We start from the raw sequence: 25,070 nt of genomic DNA on the forward strand, positions 1-25,070 counted from the left end.
TAAAGTAGCCTTGGTTGTAGGTCCTTGCTTTTTAGTCACCTTGAATTTTTCATGCTACTCCCTTCTGGCCTGAAATGTTTCTGATGAGTAATCAGAGGACAATCTAATTGGTGCTCCCTTGTGGGTAGCTACCTGGTTTTCTCTTGTGGCTGTTAGGGTTCTCTCCTTATCTTTAAGCCCAGTCATTTAAATTGTGATGTGTCTTGGTGTAGGCCTCTTTCAGTCCAACTTGTTTGGGACTCTGAGCTTTCTGGTCTTGTGTGACCTTTTCCTTCTCCACATTAGGGAAGTTTTTGGTTATTTCTTCAAATAGGTTCTCAATCCCTTGTTCACTCTCTTCTTCTGGTATTCCCATGATGCAGATGTTGTTATGCTTCATGGCATTCAAGACATTTCTTAAGCTCTCCTCTTTTTTTTAAAAAAAATTTAATTTATTTATTTTTAGAGAGGGGAAGGAAGGGAGAAAGAGAGATAGAGAAACATCAATGTGTGGCTGCCTCTCGTGTGGCCCCCACTGGGGACCTGGCCCACAACCCAGGCATGTGCCCTGACTGGGAATCGAATCTGTGACCCTTTGCTTCGCAGCCCATGCTCAATCCACTGAGCTACGTCAGCCAGGGCTCTCCTCTTTTTTTTTTTTTTAAGTTCTTTTTTCTTTTTGCTGTTCTGCCTGATTGTTTTTTTCTACCTTGTCTCCCAAAACACTCATTCAATCCTCTGCTTCATCTAACCTACTATTTATTTCTTTCAGTATATTATTTATCTCAGATATTGCACTCTTTATTTCTGACTGGTGCTTTATTATGGTTTCTATGGGGGTTTTTTTCATGCTGTTGAGTAACCTTATAATCATTACTCTAAATGTTCTATCTGATAAATTGCTTACTTCCATTTCATCTAGTTGTTCTGGAAAATTCTCTTGTTATTTCATTTGGGGTCTATTTCTTTGTCTTCCCATTTTGGCTGCTTCTTTGTATTTTCCACTTTAGATGATAAACTAAGCAGCTGTTAATCAAATCAGTTATTGATCTAATCTGTTTATAATCAACAGTCAGGGTTAAGCACCACAGGGCAGGGCTATTACTTCCCCTCAGGCTGATGCCATTCAGAGAGGAGTGCTCTGCCTCAGAGAAATGGCTCCTGCAGTATGAGAGATGACTCAGCACATGTATCCTGGCAGCTCTTCCCTCAGTTCTCTACCCAGAGCCACCAACCCCAGACTCTACTCCAGCATCTTTAGTCCATTCTTCCCCCCCTTTTTCTGGCACCCAGGGTAAGTGGTGGCAAAGAAATTTTGAGCTTTGGCCCTTTAAAAGGCTCTCTGCATCTCCAGCTGTCCTCCCTGGCTGACAGAACCCCTACTGATTTTCATAGCTAGAAAAGCTGTGAACACAACTATCTGTGTTCCTGGAAAGCATTATGCTGAGTGAAATAAGCCAGGTGTTGAAGGACAAATACCATATGATCTCACCTTTAACAGGAAGCTAAACAACAAAACAAACAAGCAAGCAAAAAGACACTGAAATAGAGAACAGGCTGACAGTGACCAGAGGGGAGAGGGGAGGGAATTTCAGGGGAAATAGGGGAGGGATTTAGAGGAACATATATAAAGGATACATGGACAACAACTGAAAAGGGTGGAAATGGGAGGGAGGGGGGAGCACGGGGGTGGGACGGGATGGGAGTAATAGAAAACTATACCTGAAAAAGAATTAAATTAAAAAAAATTGAAACAAAATTATCTGTGTTCCTTTCCAGCTCTGGTGGTATAGGCTGGGGAGGCCAGCTTGGGGTTAGACCCCACACTTCTCAGGGGGAACCCTTCAGCTGCTGAAATATCCCTCCGGCACTTCAGCTGCCACCTGTGGGAGTCCAGCCAGCCCTCTGATGTCTCCTCTGCACTGCCTACCAGTCACATTGTGTTGAAGTGTTTTCTTCTGTCTGTCCGTGGTTGTAAGGCTTCTCTCCAGCTAGTGTTCAGTTGGTTATTCAAGATAATTTCTCTACAATTTAGTTGTAATTCCAGATTTGTCCTGGGAGAAGGTTAGTGTAGCTTTCACTTACCCCTCCACCATCTTGGATCTCCAAAACTGAATCTTTACCTATAGAAATATTATAATAAAGATAGGAAGAACAATAATATAGTCTAATTCCCTATTACAGAGGTATAATAGAGAATACAGTATTTGTATGCCTATCATTTATGTACATTTCCTGTTTAATCATAATTTAAAGAACTGCCCTGGCTGGTGTAGCTCAGTGGATTGAGCACGGGCCTGTGAAGCAAAGGGTCACTGGTTCGATTCCCAGTCAGGGCACATGCCTGGGTTGTAGGCCAGGTCCCCAGTAGGGGACACATGAAAGGCAACCACACATTCATGTTTCTCTCCCATTCTTTCTCCTTCCCTTCCTCTCTCTCTAAAAATAAATAAATAAAATATTTAAAAAATAATAATTTAAAGAACTGATGCTGCTCTGTGACAAATTTTCATTTTTACCTGGGAAATCTTGTTTTTCAGAAATCTTGTTCTCTAATCAATTGGTGAAAATATGGCAAACATTTTGAACTCTTTTCTGAATAATATTCTACAAATAACACTACTATTCAACATATTACTTCTAGTAGGGGAGAAGAGTTTTCAGGAACTACTATAAAGGACACATGGACAAAACCAAGGGGGAGGGTGGAAGCAAGGGAGGGAGAAAGGTTTGCTTAGGGTAGGGGGAAGTGGTGGGGAGAAAATGCAAACAACTGTAATTGAACAATAATGAAGTAATTTTTAAAAAAGCAAAAAAAAATACTTCTAGTAAATGCTCTCTAATATCACTTTGTAAAAATTACCCATTAGATGGTTTACTTATCATCTTTTGAGATAATTACATATGAATGTTGAAGTGATATGGAATTTGAGGATGGTGAACTCTCAGTTGAGAGTTCATTTGCATTACAATAGGAAATATTTTGATATTATCTATTTCCTTTAAAATATATTTAAAACATAAACACACAGGTGATATATACATACAAATAAATATATACATATATATTTACATAATTTTTCCTAGTCTGAAATATATACTTGTGTGTGTACCCTATATACAAATACACATATGTACATGTATATATGTTTCCAAGGAAGAAGAGTCTACAATCTATAATGTTTAAACCCACAAACATAAGAATATAAGAAAAACTTGACCTTATATGGAACTCAGCAATTCTGAATTAAGTGTTTAGAATAAACCTTTCCTAGTAGCCTCTTAGCCTTTCATCCAAAACAAATAACTTGTAACAAAAAGGAAAATATATTAACTTTATTAATTTTTTAAGTTCCCTGAATATTTCCTGGAGGAAAGTGAGACTAATTTGGGGGGTTGGGATGGGAGAGTCAGGAAATGAAGAAGAAAAATGAGCAAATATTTGGTTATTTGCAGGCTATTTCTTTTAAAAAATGAAGTTAATTACACCTTTTGTTTAATTGGGAAAATTGTATTAGGAAAGATAACAGCTCTATGAAAAGTTAATCATTCAGTCTTAAATTACTTTTAAAGTTGCAAGATGCCTGTTTCTACACAAGCTCCCCTAGTTTCAATTCATACACATATTTGTTTACTCAGTAATTTAATAACTAGATAATGTATGACTATTTGTTGCCAGAACTTGGCCTGTTCCTTGGGAATACAAAAAACGAGAAATGATTGTGAGCGGACAGCGTAGAAGGGAGACAGACAAGAGTGTGAAAAGTGAAGTCTTTTCTTAGAAAGGGATCTCTGAATTATTACGAACTTCCATTGCTAATCTTATTCATTGAATTAATATAGAACAGACCTTCAAAATTCAACACGGCTTTAGAGCAGGACAAACAGCAAATTCACTGAAACTTTTTCATGAGTGAGTGAAACTATCCCATGAGATGTGTCTTTTTTGATATATAGTTGTCTTTTATTTTTGTAAGTTATTTGTTGTTGTTGTTGAAAGTCCTTAATGTAGTGGATGTACGCCTTCTTACTCATTTCCGAGGTTTCTTTGGCTGCACTGTTTTGTGGGCCTTATCCTGAGATAATATCACTTGATAGTCTTGCTAAGTCTGGTAAGTCAACACAAGTCATCAGTACTCTATCTCTGCCCTTGACTTTTTCACAACACAGCTCTGGTTTTAATTTTATATGTAATCTGAAAAAAACTCTTAAAATGCCTCAAAAAACTCTACGGTAAAGTAAAGACAGCAGGTCTAACAGGACTTTGGATCATGTGCAGCTTCTAGGATCAGGTTCCTGTTAGTAGAATCTACATATTTGCCTCTACAGACTCCTTCCAGCAGCAGATTGGCACAATTTTCTGTGCAGATCACTTGAAGCTTTGCTGTCCCCTTACCCTGAGGGTTAAAGTCCAGTTCAACACTGAGGGAGATTCTATTAGTGATGTTAGCAGAAAGAGATAGCTCAAAGCCAGACACTTCCCAGGGGTTGGTCCCTTTCATGGGTCTGTGTAAATAAAGTACAAAGTCGTTGAAGGTGCTTTTGAGACTGCCATGATTTAGTGAGTCATCTAAGGTGATAGACCTATGGAGTGGGCCACTCGTCCAATACTTTGGATTTATAGGATCTGTGAGCTGAATAAATCTCAAGACCTTCTTTATAATACATGAAAAAAAATACTCTGCTACTTTTAGGAGGCATGTCCCATTCACAGTCTTTAGCTCAAAGGATTTACCATCGATCTCAAACTGTTTATTAGTAGAGGGCTATATTCATAAAGACCCAAGGCTTTCCAGGCAATGGCCACCACTGTGATGAACATTCCAGGTGTTTTATAGACCCACCACACAAAGGCCTAGTTGATAATAAAAGGTCAGTTTAATTTGGTTTATGTCCATTTCAGAAGCAGTAATTGTGTTGTCCACTTGCCTTATGATACTGGTTTCAAGACCTCTGAGGCCTTGGTTGAGGTCCTTGGCCCAAATCTTCTGGATCTTGATGGGATGAACAAACACTAACACAAGAAGTTGCAGCTCACATAGCTGAAGAGGTACATCTGGATCATCATGAGAGTATCATGGAGGTATTACATCCATATGTAGAACAATGGAGATGATGGTAGTTGCTATGAGGTGAAGCTCCCTGGCGATGTCTTTTTAAAAAAGGATTAACTTTAAAAAGAATATTTGTGTAGTGCTTTGCAATTACGAAAGTAGACTTTTTAAATTAAAAAAATGTATAGAAATCTGAGACTTCCGCCAAGATGGAGGCATAGGTGGAAACACTGTGCCTTCTCCCACAACCAAGTTTGAATACAACAAAGGTTTGGAGAACTAGGACACACCCAAAGACCAGAAAATTGAATTATACGGAAGTCTGACAACTACAAACTGTTCAACGGGGACGGTAAGAGGGATGGAGCCAGCAGCGGAGCAGGGTCGGGCAGGACAGCTCCCCTGACCTAGGCTAGCAGGCAGCCCACAACCAGTTGGGGTGTGGGGCAGACAGACCGAGGTCGCACATTCGCGAACAGTGAGACGGACCACACAGGCCCCAGGGGGCGAACCCAGTGGTGGAGGGCTGATGGCGGTGGCACACTCGCGTGCAGTGGAACGAAACGCGTGGGCCCGGTGATGGGACCCCATTGCTCCTCTTTGACCCCGCCCTCACATACAGCGTCACAACCCAGCAACTGAGTTGCCCTGCTCTAGTGAACACCTTAGGGCTCCGATCCTGCTATGGAACAGGCACAAACAGCCCAAAAGATGGCTCAAGAAGAACTCAAAGTCCCAGAGCCAATAACTCTAAGCAACTAAGAAATTGCCAGCCTCTCAGAAGCACAATTCAAGACACTATTTATCAGGATGCTCACAGAACTGGTAGATTATAGTCACAAATTAGAGGAACATATGAAGGCTAAACTAATTGAAATGAAGGGAGATGCACAGGAAACCAATAGTGATGGAAAGGAAACTGGGACTCAAATCAATGGAATGGACCAGAAGGAAGAACGAAACATCCAACCAGAAAGGAATGAAGAAATGAGAATTCAAAAAAATGAGGAGAGGCTTAGGAACCTCCAGGACATCTTTAAATGTTCCAACATCCAGATTATAGGGGTACCAGAAGGGGGAAAGAAACAGCCACGAGTAGAAAACGTATTTGAACAAATAATAAAAGAGAACTTCCCCAGTCTGGCAAAGGAAATAGACTTCCAGGAAATCCAGGAAGCTCAGAGAGTCCCAAAGAAGGTGGACCCAAGAAGGAACACACCAAGGCACATCATAATTACATTAGCCAAGACTAAAATGAAGGAGAGAATTCTAGAAGCAGCANGGGTGGGAGGAGGAGAAGTGGAGAGAAGACACAGAAAATAGCATAGATGGTAGGTAGAAAATAGATAGGGGGGAGGGCGAGAATAGTGGGGGAAATATAGAATCTAAAGAACTTGAGACACGTGGTTATAAACTAAGGCGGGGAGAATGGTGGGGGAGGGAGGGTGTGGGTGGAGGGGATTGAAGGGGGGGAATAGAACAACTGTAATGGTATAATCAATAAAATATATTTTAAAAAATAAAATAAAAAATAAAAAATAAAAATAACAAAAAATGTATAGAAATCTTATATTGGACTGTGGCTAAAATAAAAAATTTACTGCTATTATCAGTTATTTAGACATTAGATATTATAACTACACCATCTATCTAGTTCTTAAGGGAGATACCCCATTGATTTTAGTCTATTTCTCCTTTTAATTCTGTAAGTTTTTGCTTCATACATTCTGATGGTCTCTCTTTTAGGTGCATAAATACAAGGAAAAATTAGGTTTACAATTGTAAGCAAAATGTTTATTCATGTATTATTATTTATTAACCATTATATTATCCGTTATTATTAACCTACTTCAGCCCACACCTGTACTTAAAATTATATCTTCTTGCTGCACTGAATGTTTTGTTAATATGTAATATCCTTCTTTGTCTCTAGGAAACATTTTTTTTAATTTGAAGTCTATTTTAACTGGTATTAGTATACTCACCCCTGCTCTCTTTTGGTTACTATCTGCATGGAAATATTTTTTCCAACATTTTACTTTCAGCCTGTTTGTGTCTTTGAATCTCACATGAGTCTCTTGCAGTTGGGTCATGTGTTTTTATCCCCTATGCCAATCTCTATCTTTTGATTGGAGAGTCTAATTGAGTCACATTTAAAGTAACTACTAATAAGGAGGGACTCAATTCTGTTATTGTGTTATTTGTTTTACAACTGCTTTTCCTTTTTTGGCCCTCAATTCCTGCATTACTGTCTTCCTTCGTATTTAGCTGCTTTTTATTTTTTTTTTGGTAGTGAAATGTTTAAGTTCCTTTCTCATTTCCTTTTCTGTATATTTTGTAGTGCATTTCATTTTTTAAAACCCTCACCCAAGGATGTTTATTGATTTTAAAAAGAGAAGAAGGGAGGGAGGGAGGGAGAGAGAGAGAAACAATGATTGGCTGTCCCCTGAAAGTGCCTTAACTGGGGGATTGAACTTCCGGTGTATGGGATGACGCTCCAACCAAGTAAGCCACCTGGCCAGGGCTATAGCTAATTTCTTTGTGATTACAATGGAGGTTACATTTAACAACCTAAAGTTATAACAATCTAATTTCAATTTATAACAGCTTAGCTTTGATAACATACAAAAACTGCTCCTTTACAGCTCCATCTCCACCCCTTTTAATTGTCTTTACACACTGTGAAGTCTCAAAACATAAACTAGTAATTCTTTAAAATGGATTTGTCTCTTAAATTATACGGAAAACAAGATTTAGAGTTAGAAATCAAGGTTACAGTACATTAGCTTTTAGACTAGTAACTTTTTTCTTTAAATGTATTTGTTTCTTAAATCATGTAGAAAACAAAAATAGTTACAAACCATTGTTATATTAATACTAGTTTATATAGTTGCCCATGTATTTACCTTTATTGAGATCTTTATTTTTTCACATGGCTTCTAGCTGCTGTCTGGTGCCCTTTCATTTCACCTTGCCAGAAGCCCCTGAGCATTTCTTATAGGGCAGGTCTAGGGGTCACTGACTTCCTCTGCTTATGTTTATCTGGAATGTCTTAATTTTCCTCTCACTTTTAAAAGGAAATTTTGCCAGATATAGAATTTCTGGTTGACAATTTCTTTTTTCTTTTAGCACTTTAAATATATTGTCTCATTATCTTTTGGTCTCCAAAGTTTCTAATGCAAAATTTGGTCATAGTCTTATTGCAGATCTCTTGTATATGACAATTTGCTTTTCTTTTTGCTTTTAAGATTCTGTCTTCATCTTTTGAAAGTTTGATTACAATGTGTCTCAGTATGGGACTCTTCAAGTTCATCTTACTTGGAGCCATTGAACTTCTTGGGTACTGGTATTCATGTCTTTCAGCACATTTGGGAAGTTTTTAGCCATTATTTCTTCAAATAGTCTCTCTCCTCCTTCTGAGACTCCCATGATGTGTTCTCTTCATGGTGTTCCACAGGTCCTTTAGGCTCTGTTTGCTTTTCTTCAGTCTTTTTCTTTCTGTCACTTATACTTGAAAATTTCCACTGCCCTATCTTTAAGTTTGATGATCCTTTCTCCTGTCTGCTCAAATCTGCCTTTGAATCCACCTAGGGAATTTTTCACTTCTGTTATTGTACTTTTCAACTTCAGTTTTTTTTCCATTTCTTTCTTCTTTTTTTAAAGATTTTATTTATTTATTTTTAGAGGGGAAGGGAAGGAGAGATATATCAATGTATGGTTGCCTCTCGTGAGTCTCACGCTGGGAACTGGCCTGCAACCCAGGCATGCGGCCCAAATGGGAACCGAACCGTGATCGTGTGGTTCACAGGCCCGCACTCAATCCACCAGCCAGGGCCTTTTTCATTTCTTCTTACGTTTTCTCTTTAGCAATATTTCCAACTTGTTTGCAAATCATTTTTTTTTACTTCCTCAGCACCTTCCTTTGGTTTTTAAAAAATTTCTTTAGTTTTTTTAACATCTTTAAACAGTTACTTTAAAGTATTATATAGTATATCTGCCATTAGGTCTTTTTTCAGGGACAACTTCTGTTGATTAATTTTTTTCCTACAAATGTGTCATACTTTCTTGTTTCTTTGTATGCCTTGTGATTTTTTTGTTGAACACTGGACATTAGAATCTAATAATGTGATAACTTTGGAAATCAGGTTCTCCATTTTGCCCAGGATTACTATTATTTTTATTTTTTAAATTGTTGTAGGCTGTTTCTGTACCATGGATCAGACTAAGGTATAAACTTACGGACTTCTCACATAGTTTCTGTGCCTCTCCCTGAGCAGGCACGGTCACTTTCTAATTATCCCCTCACATGCAGTAGTTGATTTGAAAGTTCTAGTGTTTAATGTATGGCTCCCAAAATGGGGTAAAGCAGAAAATGAAGGTGGAAAAAAGAGTACCTGGCCTATAAATTGCTGAAGTCACCTCAGCTAGAGGGAGACAGTTTCGCAACAATAGGGGAAGGTGCAACAATAGCTGACTGCCTCTATTTTGGCACCTCTGTGGTCAGAAGAAGCAACCAGCTATCAGAGCACAGATCCCTAGTATCTACAGGATAGGGTCCTTTTTGCCCATCCTGTCTTCCACAAGCTGTGTGCGAGCTGCTCCAGGAACACATGTGCAGCTGCCTGATGTGGGCTGATAGTGGGTATCTACTAATGGCTGAAATTGACCACAATTTACCTTCCAAGTCTTCCCTGGGAAGCTGTAAGACCTCAACAGACTCCAGATTTCTAAAATAGTTACATCAGACAGATTCTGCCAGTGCAATTTTTGTCTAAACAGGGAGACAGATTCTTGATGTTTCCTATTCCACCATCTTCTCAGAATCCTCTGCCAACAGTGATACATATTTGATACTTTATTAGTCTTTGGGTTTTTATAATACACAAAAACAACATTTCCAACACTTAGATTTGCAAAGTCAAGAAGTGAGGGGAAATTAATTTTACCTTTTTGCTTGTTTGTTTGTTTATACTATAAACAACTGGGTAAAAAAGCAAAATTACTTACCTAGCTTTAAAAGATATACTTCACTCCATTAGGGCTTCAATAATGAGATTTGCTTTTCAAATCAGATTTAAGAATGCCTTTCATAACTATCAGAAGCAGAACATGCCAGATAAATATTAAAAAGAGTCTATAAATACATTCTTCAGAAACAAACAGTACTTCAGTGAAATGAAAATTCTTACTCCTGTCAAGTGGCTAGGAAAAGAGCTTTCTCTAAGTGTGCACTTACCAATTTACCGGGTTACTTCATACAATGGCAGAACTCAAGGACAAGAGGACAGCTCACTACACCCCCTTGTGGCCACACCCAAATGTTTGTAAAGTTTTTGGATCAGAAGAATAACCCACATGGTAAGATGGTGATTTAGATTTCAGAAGGGCAAATAGCGCAAGATGTACAGTTTCAGTATGTTCAGTTAGAACCTGTTTTTAATACATGGAAAGCTCTACTTTTGTAAATCAAACATATATAATATCATGAATATTTCAATTCCTACTCACAATGGACTTTTCTTCTTAAAAAATTTTTAACCCTCACCTGAGCATATGCTTATTAATGTGAGAGAGAGAGAGAGGGAGAGAAATATGGACATGAGAGAGAAACAACCATCAGTTACCACTCATACATGCCTGGACTGGGAATTGAACCTGCAACCTTTTGGTGTATGGGACAATGTTCCAACTAACTGAGCCATCCTGCCAGATCTGTACTTTATTTTTTTTAATTAAAGTACAATGAGATACCAACTCATAGTCATTAGGATATCCACTATCCAAAAAGCAGAAAACAACCAGTGTTGTTAACGATGACACTGAAGACATTGAAACCCTTGTACACTGTTGATGGGAATGTAAAATGGTACAGTATGGTGGGCCCTCAAAAAATAAAAAATAGAATTACCATAAGATCCACAATTCTGGGTGTATACTCAATTAAAAGCAGGGTCACCAGAAATTTGTACACCCATGTTCATAGCAACATTATTCACAATAGCCAAAAGGCAGAAACAACCCAAATGTCCATTAACAGGTGAATTGATAAACAAATTGTGGCATATGCTTACAAGGAAATATGATTCAGCCTTAAAAAGGACAAACATTCTGACACATGCACAACACGAACAAACCTTGAGGACATTGTGCTAAGTAAAATAAGCCAGTCACACAAGGACACATGTTGTATGAGTCCATTTGTATGAGGTTGACTACTGTAAGTAGTCAAATTCTCCGTGATGAAAAGTAGAATGTTGGTTGCCAGAGCTGGGTTAAGGAGAGGCTGGGGAGTTTTGTTTAATGATATCAAAGTTTCAGCTTTGGAAGTAAATTATTCTCTAGGTTAAGATATTTTTAAAGTAGAACATATACTGAGGTAGAGTACATCTGTCTTCTTTTCACAGCCAAAAGATGGACAATGTAGTGCATTTATCATCATTATATTTAAATGCACAAATTATTTCACTAAATAGGCTGGAATTAAATGAAGTCATATCTCAAAAGCAAAACATAAACAGAGCAAATACAAGATAAAAGAAACTTGATGAGGTATCAGACACACAGATCTGGAGGAAAGATTTTTCCACAATGAATTAGTAACACAATACCGTGGTGAAACTGTATCTTACACAAAGACATACCCTGATTCATTTCTAGTAAAGCTATCATTTCTAGTATACATATCAACATTATTCTCCTTTATTCATTCCATAAGCATTTACCATGCTAACTACATGCTAATTGCTGTAGATGGTGAGATAAAAGACATAGTCACTGTCCTCAGGATGCTGTCAGATGGGGAAGTAATTGCCCACCTCTAGCCATTTGCTTGCAACAGCTTTCTGGAGAGTTGTCCTGCCTCCTGTCATACTGTGTAACTGCCAGGCTTTTTCTGGCAGTCATTTCATTCTTCTAGACACAGATAAATTCAATCAAAACTCCTCTGCTTGTAAGATATAGACAATTATCTTCTTACTGTTCCTGAAACACATTAGCACCTACTTCCAGACTTCTGAGGATTTCCTTCCACTCTCCCCATCGTTCTATATTTGGAATGCTCTTCTTTTCTCCTATCTAAAGCCCATTCATTCAATACCTGGCTCTTCTAAATAGATAGATAGATAGATAGATAGATAGATAGATAGATAGATAGATAGATAGATAAAAAGACCTGGCTCCTTGAAGAGATTTTCTGAGACTGCTGGCCCACATTGTTCTTTCTGTACCCCATTTGTTGCAAACTTTGTTCTCAGTTCTAGGTCTGAAGTACCTTAAAGATAATAATATGTTTTGAAAGTTGAACCTTTTTGATTAGACGGTGAGTAATTCTCTATGTCTATGAAAGACTAAAGAGGAAGAAAGTAGGTTTAAACACAAAAGAGGTTTTGGGTTGAATATAAAAAAACCTTCACACTGAGTTATTACAAATATAAAAACTAGCAACAAATATATATATTGCTTGAGTTGGAGGGACATAAAAATGGTACTGAATGGCTTAAGTATTTGTCTTAAAAACAACCATACATTTTCTTCAAGATCTTTGAGACTATGTTATTTTACAATGCTATAAATTGTTGACCAGTGGCTACTGTACTGTACACCTGAGACCAATACAAAGTAATGCTGAAGGAGAACTGTAAACTGAAAAAGCAAAATGCCTAAAAAAAATTGCTGACCCCAAACCTTTCTCTTCACTTATACAATTCTTAGGTTAGAGTGGTTATACATAGGAATATACAAATTCTATGATTAAATTTTGATCTAAAGTACTTTGTTTTCTACCACAACTATTCATTTTTTTAAAAAGACGTCTTGTGATGTATCACAGAATTGTACCCCTGAAACCTATATAATTTTATTACCCACTGTCACTCCAATAAATTAAAAAAAGATGCCTTGGGATTTAAAAAATTTATTTCACTAGCATATTTTTGTTCATTTTTATTTATTATCTTACAATTTTATTAGGTTGACTCATATGAGATAGCTGTTTATAGGTTAAAATGGTTGAATATTGGCATGTTTTATGGTTTAGTTTTATAGTTACCTCTTGGCAGTTCCCAAGTCAGCAAAGTGGGTCATCACACAAGAAGAAGAAAAGCTATGTGTTTGAAAATATGCAAAAGGAAGACTGGCATTGAAATTCATCCATCTACCTTGTGATCAAAAAAGCAATGATGCACAACTTGATTTTTAGTTCTGTAATTATGTTAGATTTTTACTCCTATTTTCTGAGAAAGACAAAGTATTATCAGAATATAAATGGAATAAATGAACTTGTTTGGTCTTTAATTGTAATAAAATACACACAATACTTCTGTGCAACTATCCTCGCCACCCATATCTAGACTTTTTCTCTTCCACAACTGAAACTCTGTACCCATTAAATAATAACTCCCTATCCATCACTCTATCTCTGAGAATTTGCCTATTGTAGGTACCTCATATAAGTAGAGTAATACAATATGGACCCTTTTGTGACTGGCTTATTTTACTTAGCATAATTAGCCTCAGGGTTTGTCCATGTTGTAGCACATTTCAGGATTTTCTTCTTTTTAAGGTTGAATAATACTAATCTATCATAAGCATATAACACATTCTGTTTACCCACTCATCTGTTCACGGACACTTGGCTGTTGTGAATAGTGCCACAATGAACATGAGTGCATGAATTTCTCAAGACCCTGCTTTGAATTCTTTGGGGTATATACCCAGAAGTGGAATTGCTGGATCATATGGTAATTCTATTTTTAATTGTTTGAAGACTCCCCATACTTAACCATTTTATATTCCCACCAATAGTGAACAAGGGTTTAAGCTCTTCATATCCTTGACAACACTTGTTATTTGGAGGGGTGGGGAGGGGGCAGGATAGTGGACATCCTAATGAGTATGAGGTGGTATCTGATAGTTTTGACTTGCATTTCCCTAAGGATTAGTCATGTTGAACATCTTGTCATGTGCTTACTGGCCATTTGTTTATTATCTTCTTTGAAGAAATGTCTATTCAAGTTCTTTGCCCATTTTTTAATTGAGGTTGTGTTATGGTTAATTTTATGTCTCAGCTTAACTGGGCCACAGGGTGCCCAGATATTTGATTAAATATTATGTCTCTGAGGGCCTTTCTGGATAAGATTAACATTTTATCAGTAGTTTGAGTAAAACAGATTGCCCTCTCCAATGTGGGTAGGTAAAGAAGAATTCACTTTCTCTGCCTGATAGTCTTTGAGCCAGTACATTGGTTTCTTCTAACTTCAGACTTAGACTCAGACTAGAATTTTCACTATCAGCTCTACGGGGTCTCCAACCTGCATTTCTTGGGACTTCTCAGCTTCCATAATGGTGAGCCAATTCCTTAAAAAAATCTATCTATATAGTTCGTATTGATTCTATTTCTCTGACTAATACAGATTTTGGTACTGAGAAATAGGGTGCTACTATATTGAATACCTCAAAATGTGGAAGTGACTTTGGAACTGGATACGAGGTAGAGGCTGGAAGACTTTTTTAAAAAGATTTTATTCATTTATTTTTAGAGAAAGGAGAAGGAAGGGATAAAGAGAGGGAGAGAAACATAGATGTGAGACAAAAACATTGGTCAGTTCCCTGTCACACGCCCCCAACTCATGACCTGGCTCACAACCCAGGCATGTACCCTGACTGAGAATGGAATTGGTGACTTCAGTTTGCAAGATGATGCCCAACCCACTGAGCCATACCAGTTAGGGTGAGGCTGGAAGAATTTTCAGGTACATGCTAGAAAAAGCTGAGATTGCTATGAAGGGAGTATTAAAAGGTAATTCTGGTGAGAACTCAGAATGAAAAGAGGAGAGCTGGAGAAAAAGTCCTCCATATTCTTAGAGTACATAATAATCATGAACAGAATGTTGGCAGAAATATGGGTAGTGAAGGTCATTCTGATGAGGTCCCATACGAAATGAGGAAGATGTTACTAGACATGAAGGAAAGGCAACCCTTGTTATACAGTAGCAAAAGAGCCCTGACTGGTGTGGTGGCTCAGTTGGTTGGGTATCATTCCCAAAAAGTAAAGGGTTACTGGCTCAGTTCCAGGTCAGGGCAAATGTCTGGGTTGCAGGTCTGGTCCCTGGAGGGGGTGCATACAAGGAGCAACAGATGGATGTTTCTCTTTCACCTTGATGTTTCTCTCCTTCCCTTTCCCAAGGAAGGAAGGAAGGAAGGAAGGAAGGAAGGAAGGGAGGGAGGGAGGGAGGGAGGAAGGGAGGAAAAGAGGCAAAGGTTTTGGCTGAATTGTGTTTGTACTTTAGGGTCTTGTGGAAAGTATAGCTTGTGATTGATAAAACTGGATATTCATCTCAGGAAATTCCTAAGCAAAGAGCTGAAGAAGCAGCCTAGTTCCTTCTAACTCTTTATAGTAAAATACAAGAAGAGAGACATAAACCGAAGGTGTTGTGAAGCAAAAAAGAACTTAGAAATGTGGAAAATTTTCAGCTTGTCCATATTGCAAAAAATGAGTATGCTCTGAATAGAATACCAAGAGTGTGTTGACCAACCACTTGTAAGGAGATTAATGTGGGTGTGAACCACAGAACTAATTGGCCATTTCAATAGAAGGCAGGATTGGGACTATACCAGCAGAAATACTGCCAGCTGAGACTAAAGGAAACAAAGAAAATGATTCAAAATGAAGGAATGTGAACATGCATTATTCTTCAAGAAAAAGGGAAAAGGACCCTAAAGATTATTCAGAGATGATCAGGGCTGCTATACCCACCAAGGGTTAAAGTGCAAAGGCCATGGGCCAAGGCTGCCTGTTCCTTGGTTTCAAAGGGCAGTACCACTGCCCAGCATGCCATGCAGGTCAGCCCTTGGAGAACACTCCAAGGGGAGCCAGAGTGTAGGGCTGCCCCAGGGAAATGATGCCACCACTCCAGTGACTCCTGAAAGGCCCACAGCCCCAGTGGATTCAGAAGGCAAAGTATCGAACCAAAGAGGACGACTTTTTGAGCCTTAAGAGCTATGGAATTTGCCTTGCTAAATTTTGGATTTAGGGGCCTGTCACCTCTCCTTTCTTTCCTATTTCTCCCTTTTGGAATGATAATGTCTATTCTATGACTGGCCTGCCATTGTACTTTGAAGTGCAAAACTTATCTAGTTTCACAGGTTCATAGATAGAGAAGAATTTGGCCCCAAGTCTCACCCATATCTGATTTAGATGATATTTAGATGAGACTTTGGACTTTGCCATTTAGAGTTGATGCTAGAATGATCTAAGACTTTTGGGGTTGTTGGGATGAAATGAATAGTTTGTATGTGAGAAGAACATATATTTGGGGGGCAAGAGTGGGATGTTATGGACTGAAAGTGTGTCCCCTTCAATTCCATACATTGAAGCCCTAACCCATATTTGGAGATGGGGGTCCTCGGTAGGTAATGAAGGTTAAATGATGTCACGGAGATGGGGCCCCCATAACAGGATTAAAAACCATATAAAAAGAGGAAGAGACAAGCTGAGGACACATCAAGAAGTCAGCTGTCCATAAGCCAGGAAGAAGGTTCTCACCAGAACTGAATCTGCTAGCACAATGATCTGGGACTTCTCAGCTTCCAGGACTGTGAGAAAAAAAATGCCTGTTGCCTAAGTCACTTGGTCTATGATATTTTGTTACAAGAGCTCAAGCCAACTAAGACAGGTTTTTTTGTGTCTTTTTGTTTGTGTCTTTTGTTGTTGAGTTGTAATAGTTCTTTTCATATTTTGGACCTTAGCCCTATACATGATTTTCAAATATTTTCTCCTATTCTCTGGGTTGCCTTTTCATTGGTTTTTAAAAGGCATCATATAAGGTTTGGTCTAATTATATTAAAAGATGACCTTTAACTTATGACTTTTCCAATAAATGGCATTTGGTTAAAATAGGACATCATTAATGCAACATCTTCTTTATTACCTGGAACTGGCATTAGTTTAACAATATGCTATTTACTATTCAGTTCCCTACTACAAACCACAAGTGAACCCACAAACTGACAAGATGAGTTTAGGCATGCTCAATCAAAAGACACTAACTCCATGCTAGTTTATTTCGTGGTAAGTATAATGCTGGATAGAGAATGCCAGAATAGCAGCGAAGCACACAAGAATCAACCTCTTACACACCATCTAGCTCCAAGGAGCATGTATCTGGCACTTAAGAGGAGTTTCTTTGCTTTGAGTCAGACTAAAGCAATTAGATTTAGAAATAGCCTGGGAAGCACTCAATGTAAGAAATTACAACAGGAAGTCTTGATTTTTAAAAAATGGGTGCTGCTAGATATTTCTTCATTTCTCATGTCTACACATAAATCCTTTTCCTATGAGCAGAAGAAGCCTACAAGTACCTCTGACTAGTACCTCTGACTAGTCACATTAATGATTTATTTGCCAACAACTTTAAAAACAGGGGTCTGTGTAATTCTTAATGGCTTGATAATTCAAGGCTGTAAATAAAAAGACTTCATTGCTTCACCATTATGTAATTTTTTGGATCAACAATTATCTCCATAAATGCCAAATCAATTTGTAAAGCTTAACATCAACACAAAGATCTTTAAATTTGATCTACTATAAAACTTGAGAATTCTTTGGAATTCTTTTTCATTCAAATGGAAATAAGGTTATGATGCATCTGGTAGACATCCAGTTAAAATTTCTCCTAGTTTCTATCTCTTAACCTTATGCAAAAGAATGACACTTCACTATCAGATCTTCCCTAGGAGACATTAAGCCTAACCCAAAATCTTTGTGATAACCAGGATAGAAAAAATATTGCCAATAACCTCAGTAACTGATGAAAAGAAACTATTAATATGTTAATATTAAGTTGTAGTTTACAAGAGTGATATATATATATATATAAACGAACGCTTGATAATTCATCATTAAGGAGGCATTTCCTTCAGACACCTTGTCCATAGTGAGCATGCTTATTGTGTCCTTTCTCTGTATCACCCAGAATGGCTCGCGTTATTTAGTTCAGGGGTACACACTTGGTAACATTTAAATACCATCTAGAGTTTGCCAGGATTGTTTCTTATGGGAGAGGATTGATTTTAAAAACCCTCTAGAGTAGGTAAGAGAAATGCTATTATATACTTCCTAGATGTCTCATAATGTTTTTTTTTCTTTTAATGGCAGGAGGTAATGGTACCCTTATAACAACACTCCATGAGAGGGAGAAAAAGTGTCATTGTATTTAAAAGGACCAGGTACATTACTCAGTATATCCTTTGTTTTTAGGAAGTGAAATATCAACTAACTGTAGGAACTACAAAATCTATCAAAAGTAATGACAAAAATAAGTACAAAGCTGAAGGCTGAGATGTTCTTCAGTTGATATTTTCCTAAAAGGTAAAGAAAATTTGCTTTTTTACTACCCAAGATAGTTGGAGACTTGGGTCAAAACTGGACCAATATTGGAGTTTTTTAAAAATTTGCATTTTTAAAAAAGCAGTCTACCATTTTATTTATTTATTGAGGCATAACTGACATACAAAATTATATTACTTTCAGGTACACAGCATAATGCAATCTACCATTTTAAATCTCAGTAACTAAATTCTTAAAGCAATACTATTTTGAAAGACCAATTAAGCATTTTGGAAGTCCAGGATAAACTAATATGAAAAGAATGAACAAAAATTAGAGAAAAAAATCATTAACTACAGAAATGCTACAGGATATGGTCATAGATGTGAAATAAATCAAGCATGACAAATACCATATGATTTCACTTAAATGTGGAATCTAAAAAACAAAAAGATACAAACAAACAAAATAGAAAAAGACCCACAGATACAGAGGACTGGGAATCGACAGGGGAGAGGGTTTGGGGAGCTAGGTAAAAAGTGAAGGGATTAAGAAGTACAAATCAGTGGTTACAGAACAGTCATAGAGATGTAAATTGCAGCATAGGGAATATAGTCAACATTGTAATAACTATGCAGGTGCCAGGTGGGTACTTGAACTATCAGGGGGACCACTCTGTAAAGTATATTGTTGTCCAATCACAATGCTGTACACTGAAACTAATACAGAATAATATTAAATATACACTGTAATTGAAAAACAACAACAAAAAGAAATGCTATAGGATACAATGAACAAACATACCTCCTGGGCTGTGACCGGCATTCCTCCTCCCCACTGTCTGCCTCCTGTATAGACAGGAAAAGAAGAAAAATAATTTACAACTGAGGTCTCATATCACGATATCAACACTGCAATTTTACTAAGCTTTACATGTAGGTATACCTTATTCATGCTGTGCACTTGAACTAAATTCTCTATAGAAAATGACTTTAACCAACCCATTAGGTTGATATACGAGTAAGCAAAACTAGGTTAAATCACCAGCCATCATTATCTAAAAGATAAATGATAAGGACACAAAATAACAACAATAATAAGATAAATAATACAAATAATAAATAATATAAGAATAAATTCTGTGTTTTATGTGCTCACAACTGTAAACCTATTTTGCCCACCCTGAATATTAATAGAAATTATCTCTGGAGGAAACTTCAACAATAGTCTACAAATTTTACTGCTAACAATCAAAGAATAACCCCTAAAAAACAACTGAAAATATTACATTATTGTTACATATATTGCTACATTATTGTTAGGCTACTTCAAATTCAAAATGAGTGGTCATTCTGACTATAATTGAGGGTGTTAAAACTTACAGCAATTTTAACTTAATAAAGTATGAATATTTTACAGAAGAAGAAACTAAAATTTACATTGCTTCTTAGCCTTTTGGCTAAGATCAAGTGCAGTATTTTTTCCTATCCGTTTAAAATTCACAAAGAGGAAAGAAGTAAGTTGCCAAGGCCTCTACAATTAAAACTGATAAAATACTGCCTCCTAACACATTGAAAAAGCATTTCATTTACCCCTCCACAGCCTATGTTAGGAATTATTATATGTTAAGATACTACATAGATCTTTATGGAGACAAGAATATTGATATGAAAGAAAAGTGAGAAAAGTTGAAAGAATTAATGATGCTGTGGTGTTCTTTTTTCTTTAAATTTTCTCCCTGACCTTTTATATTTGTTCTCTGGTTACCTTTGTCCTATTTGTATATGGTGTGAGGTAGGAGTGGATGTTCACACCGCCCCCCACATATTGATATACAGTTTTCAAGCATCTTTTGTTAAAAAAGATTTTCCTTTCCCTATTGAATTACTTGGGTTCTTTGTAAAAAATCAAATCACATGTAAGTGAGGTCTACTTCCAGTTCTTTATTGTTCCATTGAACTATTTGTCAATCTTTATGTCAATACCATACTGTCTTGCTTACTGTAGTTTACATGTATTTTTTTCACAGTTTTTAAGAAAAGATAAATCTTCTACCTTCTTTTTCAAGACTGCTTTAGCTTCTAGTAAGACTATTTGTCTTGAAATCTATTTGTAAAAAGATTTTATTTATTTATTTTTACACAGAGTTCGGGAAGGGAGGGAGAGAGGGAGAAAAACATCAACATGTGGTTGCCTCTCGCACACCCCCTACTGCGGACATGCGGCCCTGGCATGTGCTGTGACTGGGAAGTGAACCAGCAACCCTTTGGTTTGCAGGCTGGCACTGAATCCACCGAGCCATACAAGCCAGGATGAAATCTATTTTATCTAGTATTAATATCAGATAATGATTACTAATAATTAATCATAATTATTAATATCTAATATATTTCAGGCTTATACTCACTATATATTTTCAACCTCTTTATATTTTAAAGATGTCTTTTATACAGAATATAGTTAGATCTTAATTTATTTTATCCATTCTGACAATCTTTGCCTTTTAATTGTAGTGTTTAGTCCACTAAAATTTAGTATAATTATTTATATAGTTAGATTTGAATCTACCATGTTACTATTTATTTCCTGATGTGCCTTATATTTTAATTTCTCTATTCCTCCATTTTTACCTTCTTTTGTAGTACTTGAAATTTTTTGAGAATTTAACTTACCTACTGATTCTACTTTTCTACATTATTTTTTATTCCACTGGTTTTAAAATATATATATGTATATATTCTTAACAATATATTATTTAATTTTGACTGTTTTAGGACTTTAAAATTATATTATACCATATGTAGTTTTCTCAATTTGATTTGTATTTTTTAATTTTTTTAATATATTTTATTGATTATACCATTACAGTTGTTCTATTCCCCCCCTTCATTCCCTTCATTCCCCTCCAGCCACACACTCCCTCTCCCACCATTCTCCCCGCCTTAGTTTATAACCACGTGTCTCAAGTTCTTTAGATTCTATATTTCCCCCACTATTCTCGCCCTCCCCCCTATCTATTTTCTACCTACCATCTATGCTATTTTTTGTGCCTTCTCTCCCCTTCTCCTCCTCCCACCCCCCTGTTGCTAACCCTCCACGTGTTCTTCATTTCTATGGTTCCACTCCTGATCTAGCTGTCCTTTTGGTTTGCTTTTGTTTTAGGTATGGTTGGTAATAACTGTGAGTTTGCTGTCCTTTCACTGTTCATATTTTTCATCTTCTTTTTCTTATATAAGTCCCTTTAGCATTTCATATAATAAGGGCTTGGCGATGATGAACTCCTTGAACTTGACCTTATCTGAGAAGCACTTTATCTGTCCTTCCATTCTAAATGAAAGTTTTGCTGGATAAAGCAATCTTGGCTGTAGGTCTTTGGATTTCATGACTTGGAATACTTCTTTCCAGCCCCTTCTTGCCTGTAAGGTCTCTTTTGAGAAATCCGCTGACAGTCTGATGGGTACTCCTTTGTAGGTGACTGTCCCCTTATCCCTTGCTGCTTCTAGGATTCTCTCCTTCATTTTGGTCTTGGCTAATGTAATTATGATGTGCCTTGGTGTGTTCCTTCTTGGGTCCAACTTCTTTGGCACTCTCTGAGCTTCCTGGATTTCCTGGAAGTCTATTTCCTTTGCCAGACTGGGGAAGTTCTCCTTTATTATTTGTTCAAATACGTTTTCCACTCGTGGCTGTTTCTTTCCCCCTTCTGGTACCCCTATAATCCGGATGTTGGAACGTTTAAAGATGTCCTGGAGGTTCCTAAGCCTCTCCTCATTTTTTTGAATTCTCATTTCTTCATTCCTTTCTGGTGGGATGTTTTGTTCTTCCTTCTGGTCCATTCCATTGATTTGAGTCCCAGTTTCCTTTCCATCACTATTGGTTTCCTGTGCATCTCCCTTCATTTCAATTAGTTTAGCCTTCATATGTTCCTCTAATTTGTGACTATGTTCCTCTAATTTGTGACTATAATCTACCAGTTCTGTGAGCATCTTGAAAAATAGTGTCTTGAATTGTACTTCTGAGAGGCTGGCAATCTCTCGGTTGCTTAGAGTTATTGGTTCTGGGACTTTGAGTTCTTCTTGCACCATCTTTTGGGCTGTTCGTGCCTGTTCCATAGCAGGATCAGAGCCCTAAGGTGTTCACTAGAACAGGGCAAATAAGTTGCTGGGTTGTGATGCTGTATGTGGGGGCGGGGCCAAAGAGGGACAATGGCTTCCTGTCTGCCGCCTGCCACCGCGGCCCCCGGCACCGCAGCCACCACCGTCACCAGGCCCACGCATTTCGTTCCACTGCACGCGAGTGTGCCACCGCTGTCAGCTCTCCACCACTGGGTTCGCCCCCTGGGGCCTGTGTGGTCCATCTCACTGTGCGAGAATGTGCGACCGTGGTCAGGCTGCCCCACACCCCGACTGGTTCCGGGCTGCCTGTGCACCTAGGTAGGGGGATCTGTCCTGCCCGACCCAGCTCCGCTGCTGGCTCCGCCTCTCTTACCATCCCCGTTGAACGGTTCGTAGTTGTCGGACTTCTGTATAATTCCATTTTCTGGTCTTTGGGTGTGTCCTAGTTCTCCAAACCTTTGTTGTATTCAAACTTGGTTGTGGGAGAAGGCACAGTGTTTCCACCTATGCCTCCATCTTGGCAGAAGTCTCAATATGATTTTTAACAATTGAGTATTATACTAACAAGATTCATCCACTTATTACATATAGCTATAGTTAACTTATTTTTACTGGAGTAAAAGACTGTATTATATGACAATATCAAAGTTTATTCATTCTACTTAAATAGATGGGATTGCTTCCAAATTTTGGATGGAACTGTAAACATGGTTCTTTGTTTCCCTTTCTGAAAGTTCATTACTGGTGTATTAAAATGCAAGTAACTTCTGAATCTTTATTTTGTATCCTGCTACTTTACTGAATTCATTGACCAGTTCTAGTATTTTGTTAGTGGAATATTTAGGGTTCTCTATATACAGGATGATGTCCTCTGCAAATAATGACAGTTTCTTTTCCAATTTAGTTGTCTTATTTCTTCTTGTCTCATTGCTGTGGCTAGGACTTCCAGTGCTATGTTGAATAAGAGTGGAAATGTGTCTCTTGTTTCTGATATGAAGTGAAACACTTTGAGTTTATGTCCATTGAGTATGGTGTTAGCAGTGGGTTTGTCATATTTGGCCTCTAGTACGTTATGTTCCCTCTATTACCACTTTGCTGAGAGTTTTCAGTACAAATGAGTTATGGATTTTGTCAAATGCTTTTTCTGCATCTATTGATTTAATCATATGATTTCTTATCATTCATTTTGATTATGTGATGTATCATGGTAATTGATTTGTGGATATTGTACCAACTTTGCACCCCTGGAATAAATCCCATTTGATCATGGTATATGATCTTTTGGGTGTATTGCTGGATTTGGGTTGCTAACGATTTGTTGAGGAACACTTGTAAAGAATGCAAATTCTGCCACTTTGGGGTGAAATGCTCTGTAGATAAATACCAACTAAATCTATCTAGTATAGTCTGTCATTAAAGACTGCTATTTCGTTGTTTATTTTCTGTCTGGAAGATCTATCTATTGGTGTGAAAGGGGTGTTAAAATACCCTACTATGTATTACAGTTGCTTTCTCCCTTTATGTCCATCGAGATTTGCTTTACAAATTTAGGTGCTCCTAAATGTGTCAATGTTTACAAGGGCTGTAGCCTCTTGTTAGATTGACCCCTTTATCATTACATAATGCCCTTCTTGGTCTTTTAGTTATAGACTTTGTTTAAAGTCTATCTGATATAAGTATGCTATCTCAGCTTTTTTTCATTTTCATTTTCATGAACTCTTTTTTTCCCGCCCTTTACTTTCAGTCTGTGTGGCAGTGGGCTGCAAAGATAAGTTGCTGAGGGCAGGCCATCTAGACCTGACCCTGTAGGGAAGCCAAGTAAAGTATTCATCAGCATCTTACAAAATGGAATAAAATTACATATATGTTGCTTTGGTGGCAATAACACATTTTTTAAGGAAACAGCAGCTTAAACTTGGAATGACAATCAAGAAAAATGAGGTACTTTTCCTAAAGCCAGAAAACACTGGTTAATCACAGTATCCACTAGAGGGCAGCCAAGTCAAAGTTTACAATGTGGCTAAACTGGAGAAACTGTACCCATTGTAAATTGTAAATCATAAGAGAAAATTCGTTGTTTTTTTTTTTTTTTGCAATTCAATTACTTTATTAAAATGTATATCCCTTAGTACCAAAACATAATGGTAGTTGGTTAGGTTATCTCTGTTGTTTAAAGACCATTTTCACTGTCTTCAACCTTGGGCAGAGCCTTAAGCTAGTTGACAAATATTTCATACAATACATTTCTGCAATACAAAATGCTTCTTAATTGCAAAATGGAGCAGTGGAAAAGTTATACTTTAGGAATGTGGCTTAGCTGACAGGCACAGTGCTAATACATGGCAAGCATACCTGGAATGCCAACAGCAGCGATCATCACTGGCTACCCAACTTCCCCACCCATCTCAGGCACATTCTAACCAAAACACAAGCCAACGCCTAATGATGTACATACTATCTGGACCATGATTTCAATCCAGGTTCTCCTTTGGGTCAACTGGGTTAGTGCTTGGTTTTAAGGACTCACATCCCCTTAAAGTCAGAGTGAGGTGAGGCTACTAGGAGGAGGTTCTTATTTGTGCAAGCCAAGGAGCTGTCAAA

At 37.5% G+C, this 25,070-nt stretch overlaps 1 protein-coding gene across 2 annotated transcripts in view; it reads right to left on the reverse strand.

Annotated features, from left to right (window-relative positions):
* SSH2 (slingshot protein phosphatase 2) overlaps nucleotides 1-25,070 on the reverse strand; it is a 257,566-nt gene that overhangs the window by 132,381 nt on the left and 100,115 nt on the right. For both annotated transcript variants that reach the window (XM_037070274.1, XM_037070272.1), the window contains one exon: nucleotides 19,162-19,205. In XM_037070274.1, coding sequence (XP_036926169.1) covers nucleotides 19,162-19,205 — 44 coding nt within the window. The remainder of the gene's footprint in view (nucleotides 1-19,161; nucleotides 19,206-25,070) is intronic.

This window comes from Sturnira hondurensis, unplaced genomic scaffold, assembly GCF_014824575.4.
Source record: "Sturnira hondurensis isolate 20B ecotype Veracruz unplaced genomic scaffold, ASM1482457v3 Scaffold0018728, whole genome shotgun sequence".
Taxonomy (NCBI): domain Eukaryota; kingdom Metazoa; phylum Chordata; class Mammalia; order Chiroptera; family Phyllostomidae; genus Sturnira; species Sturnira hondurensis.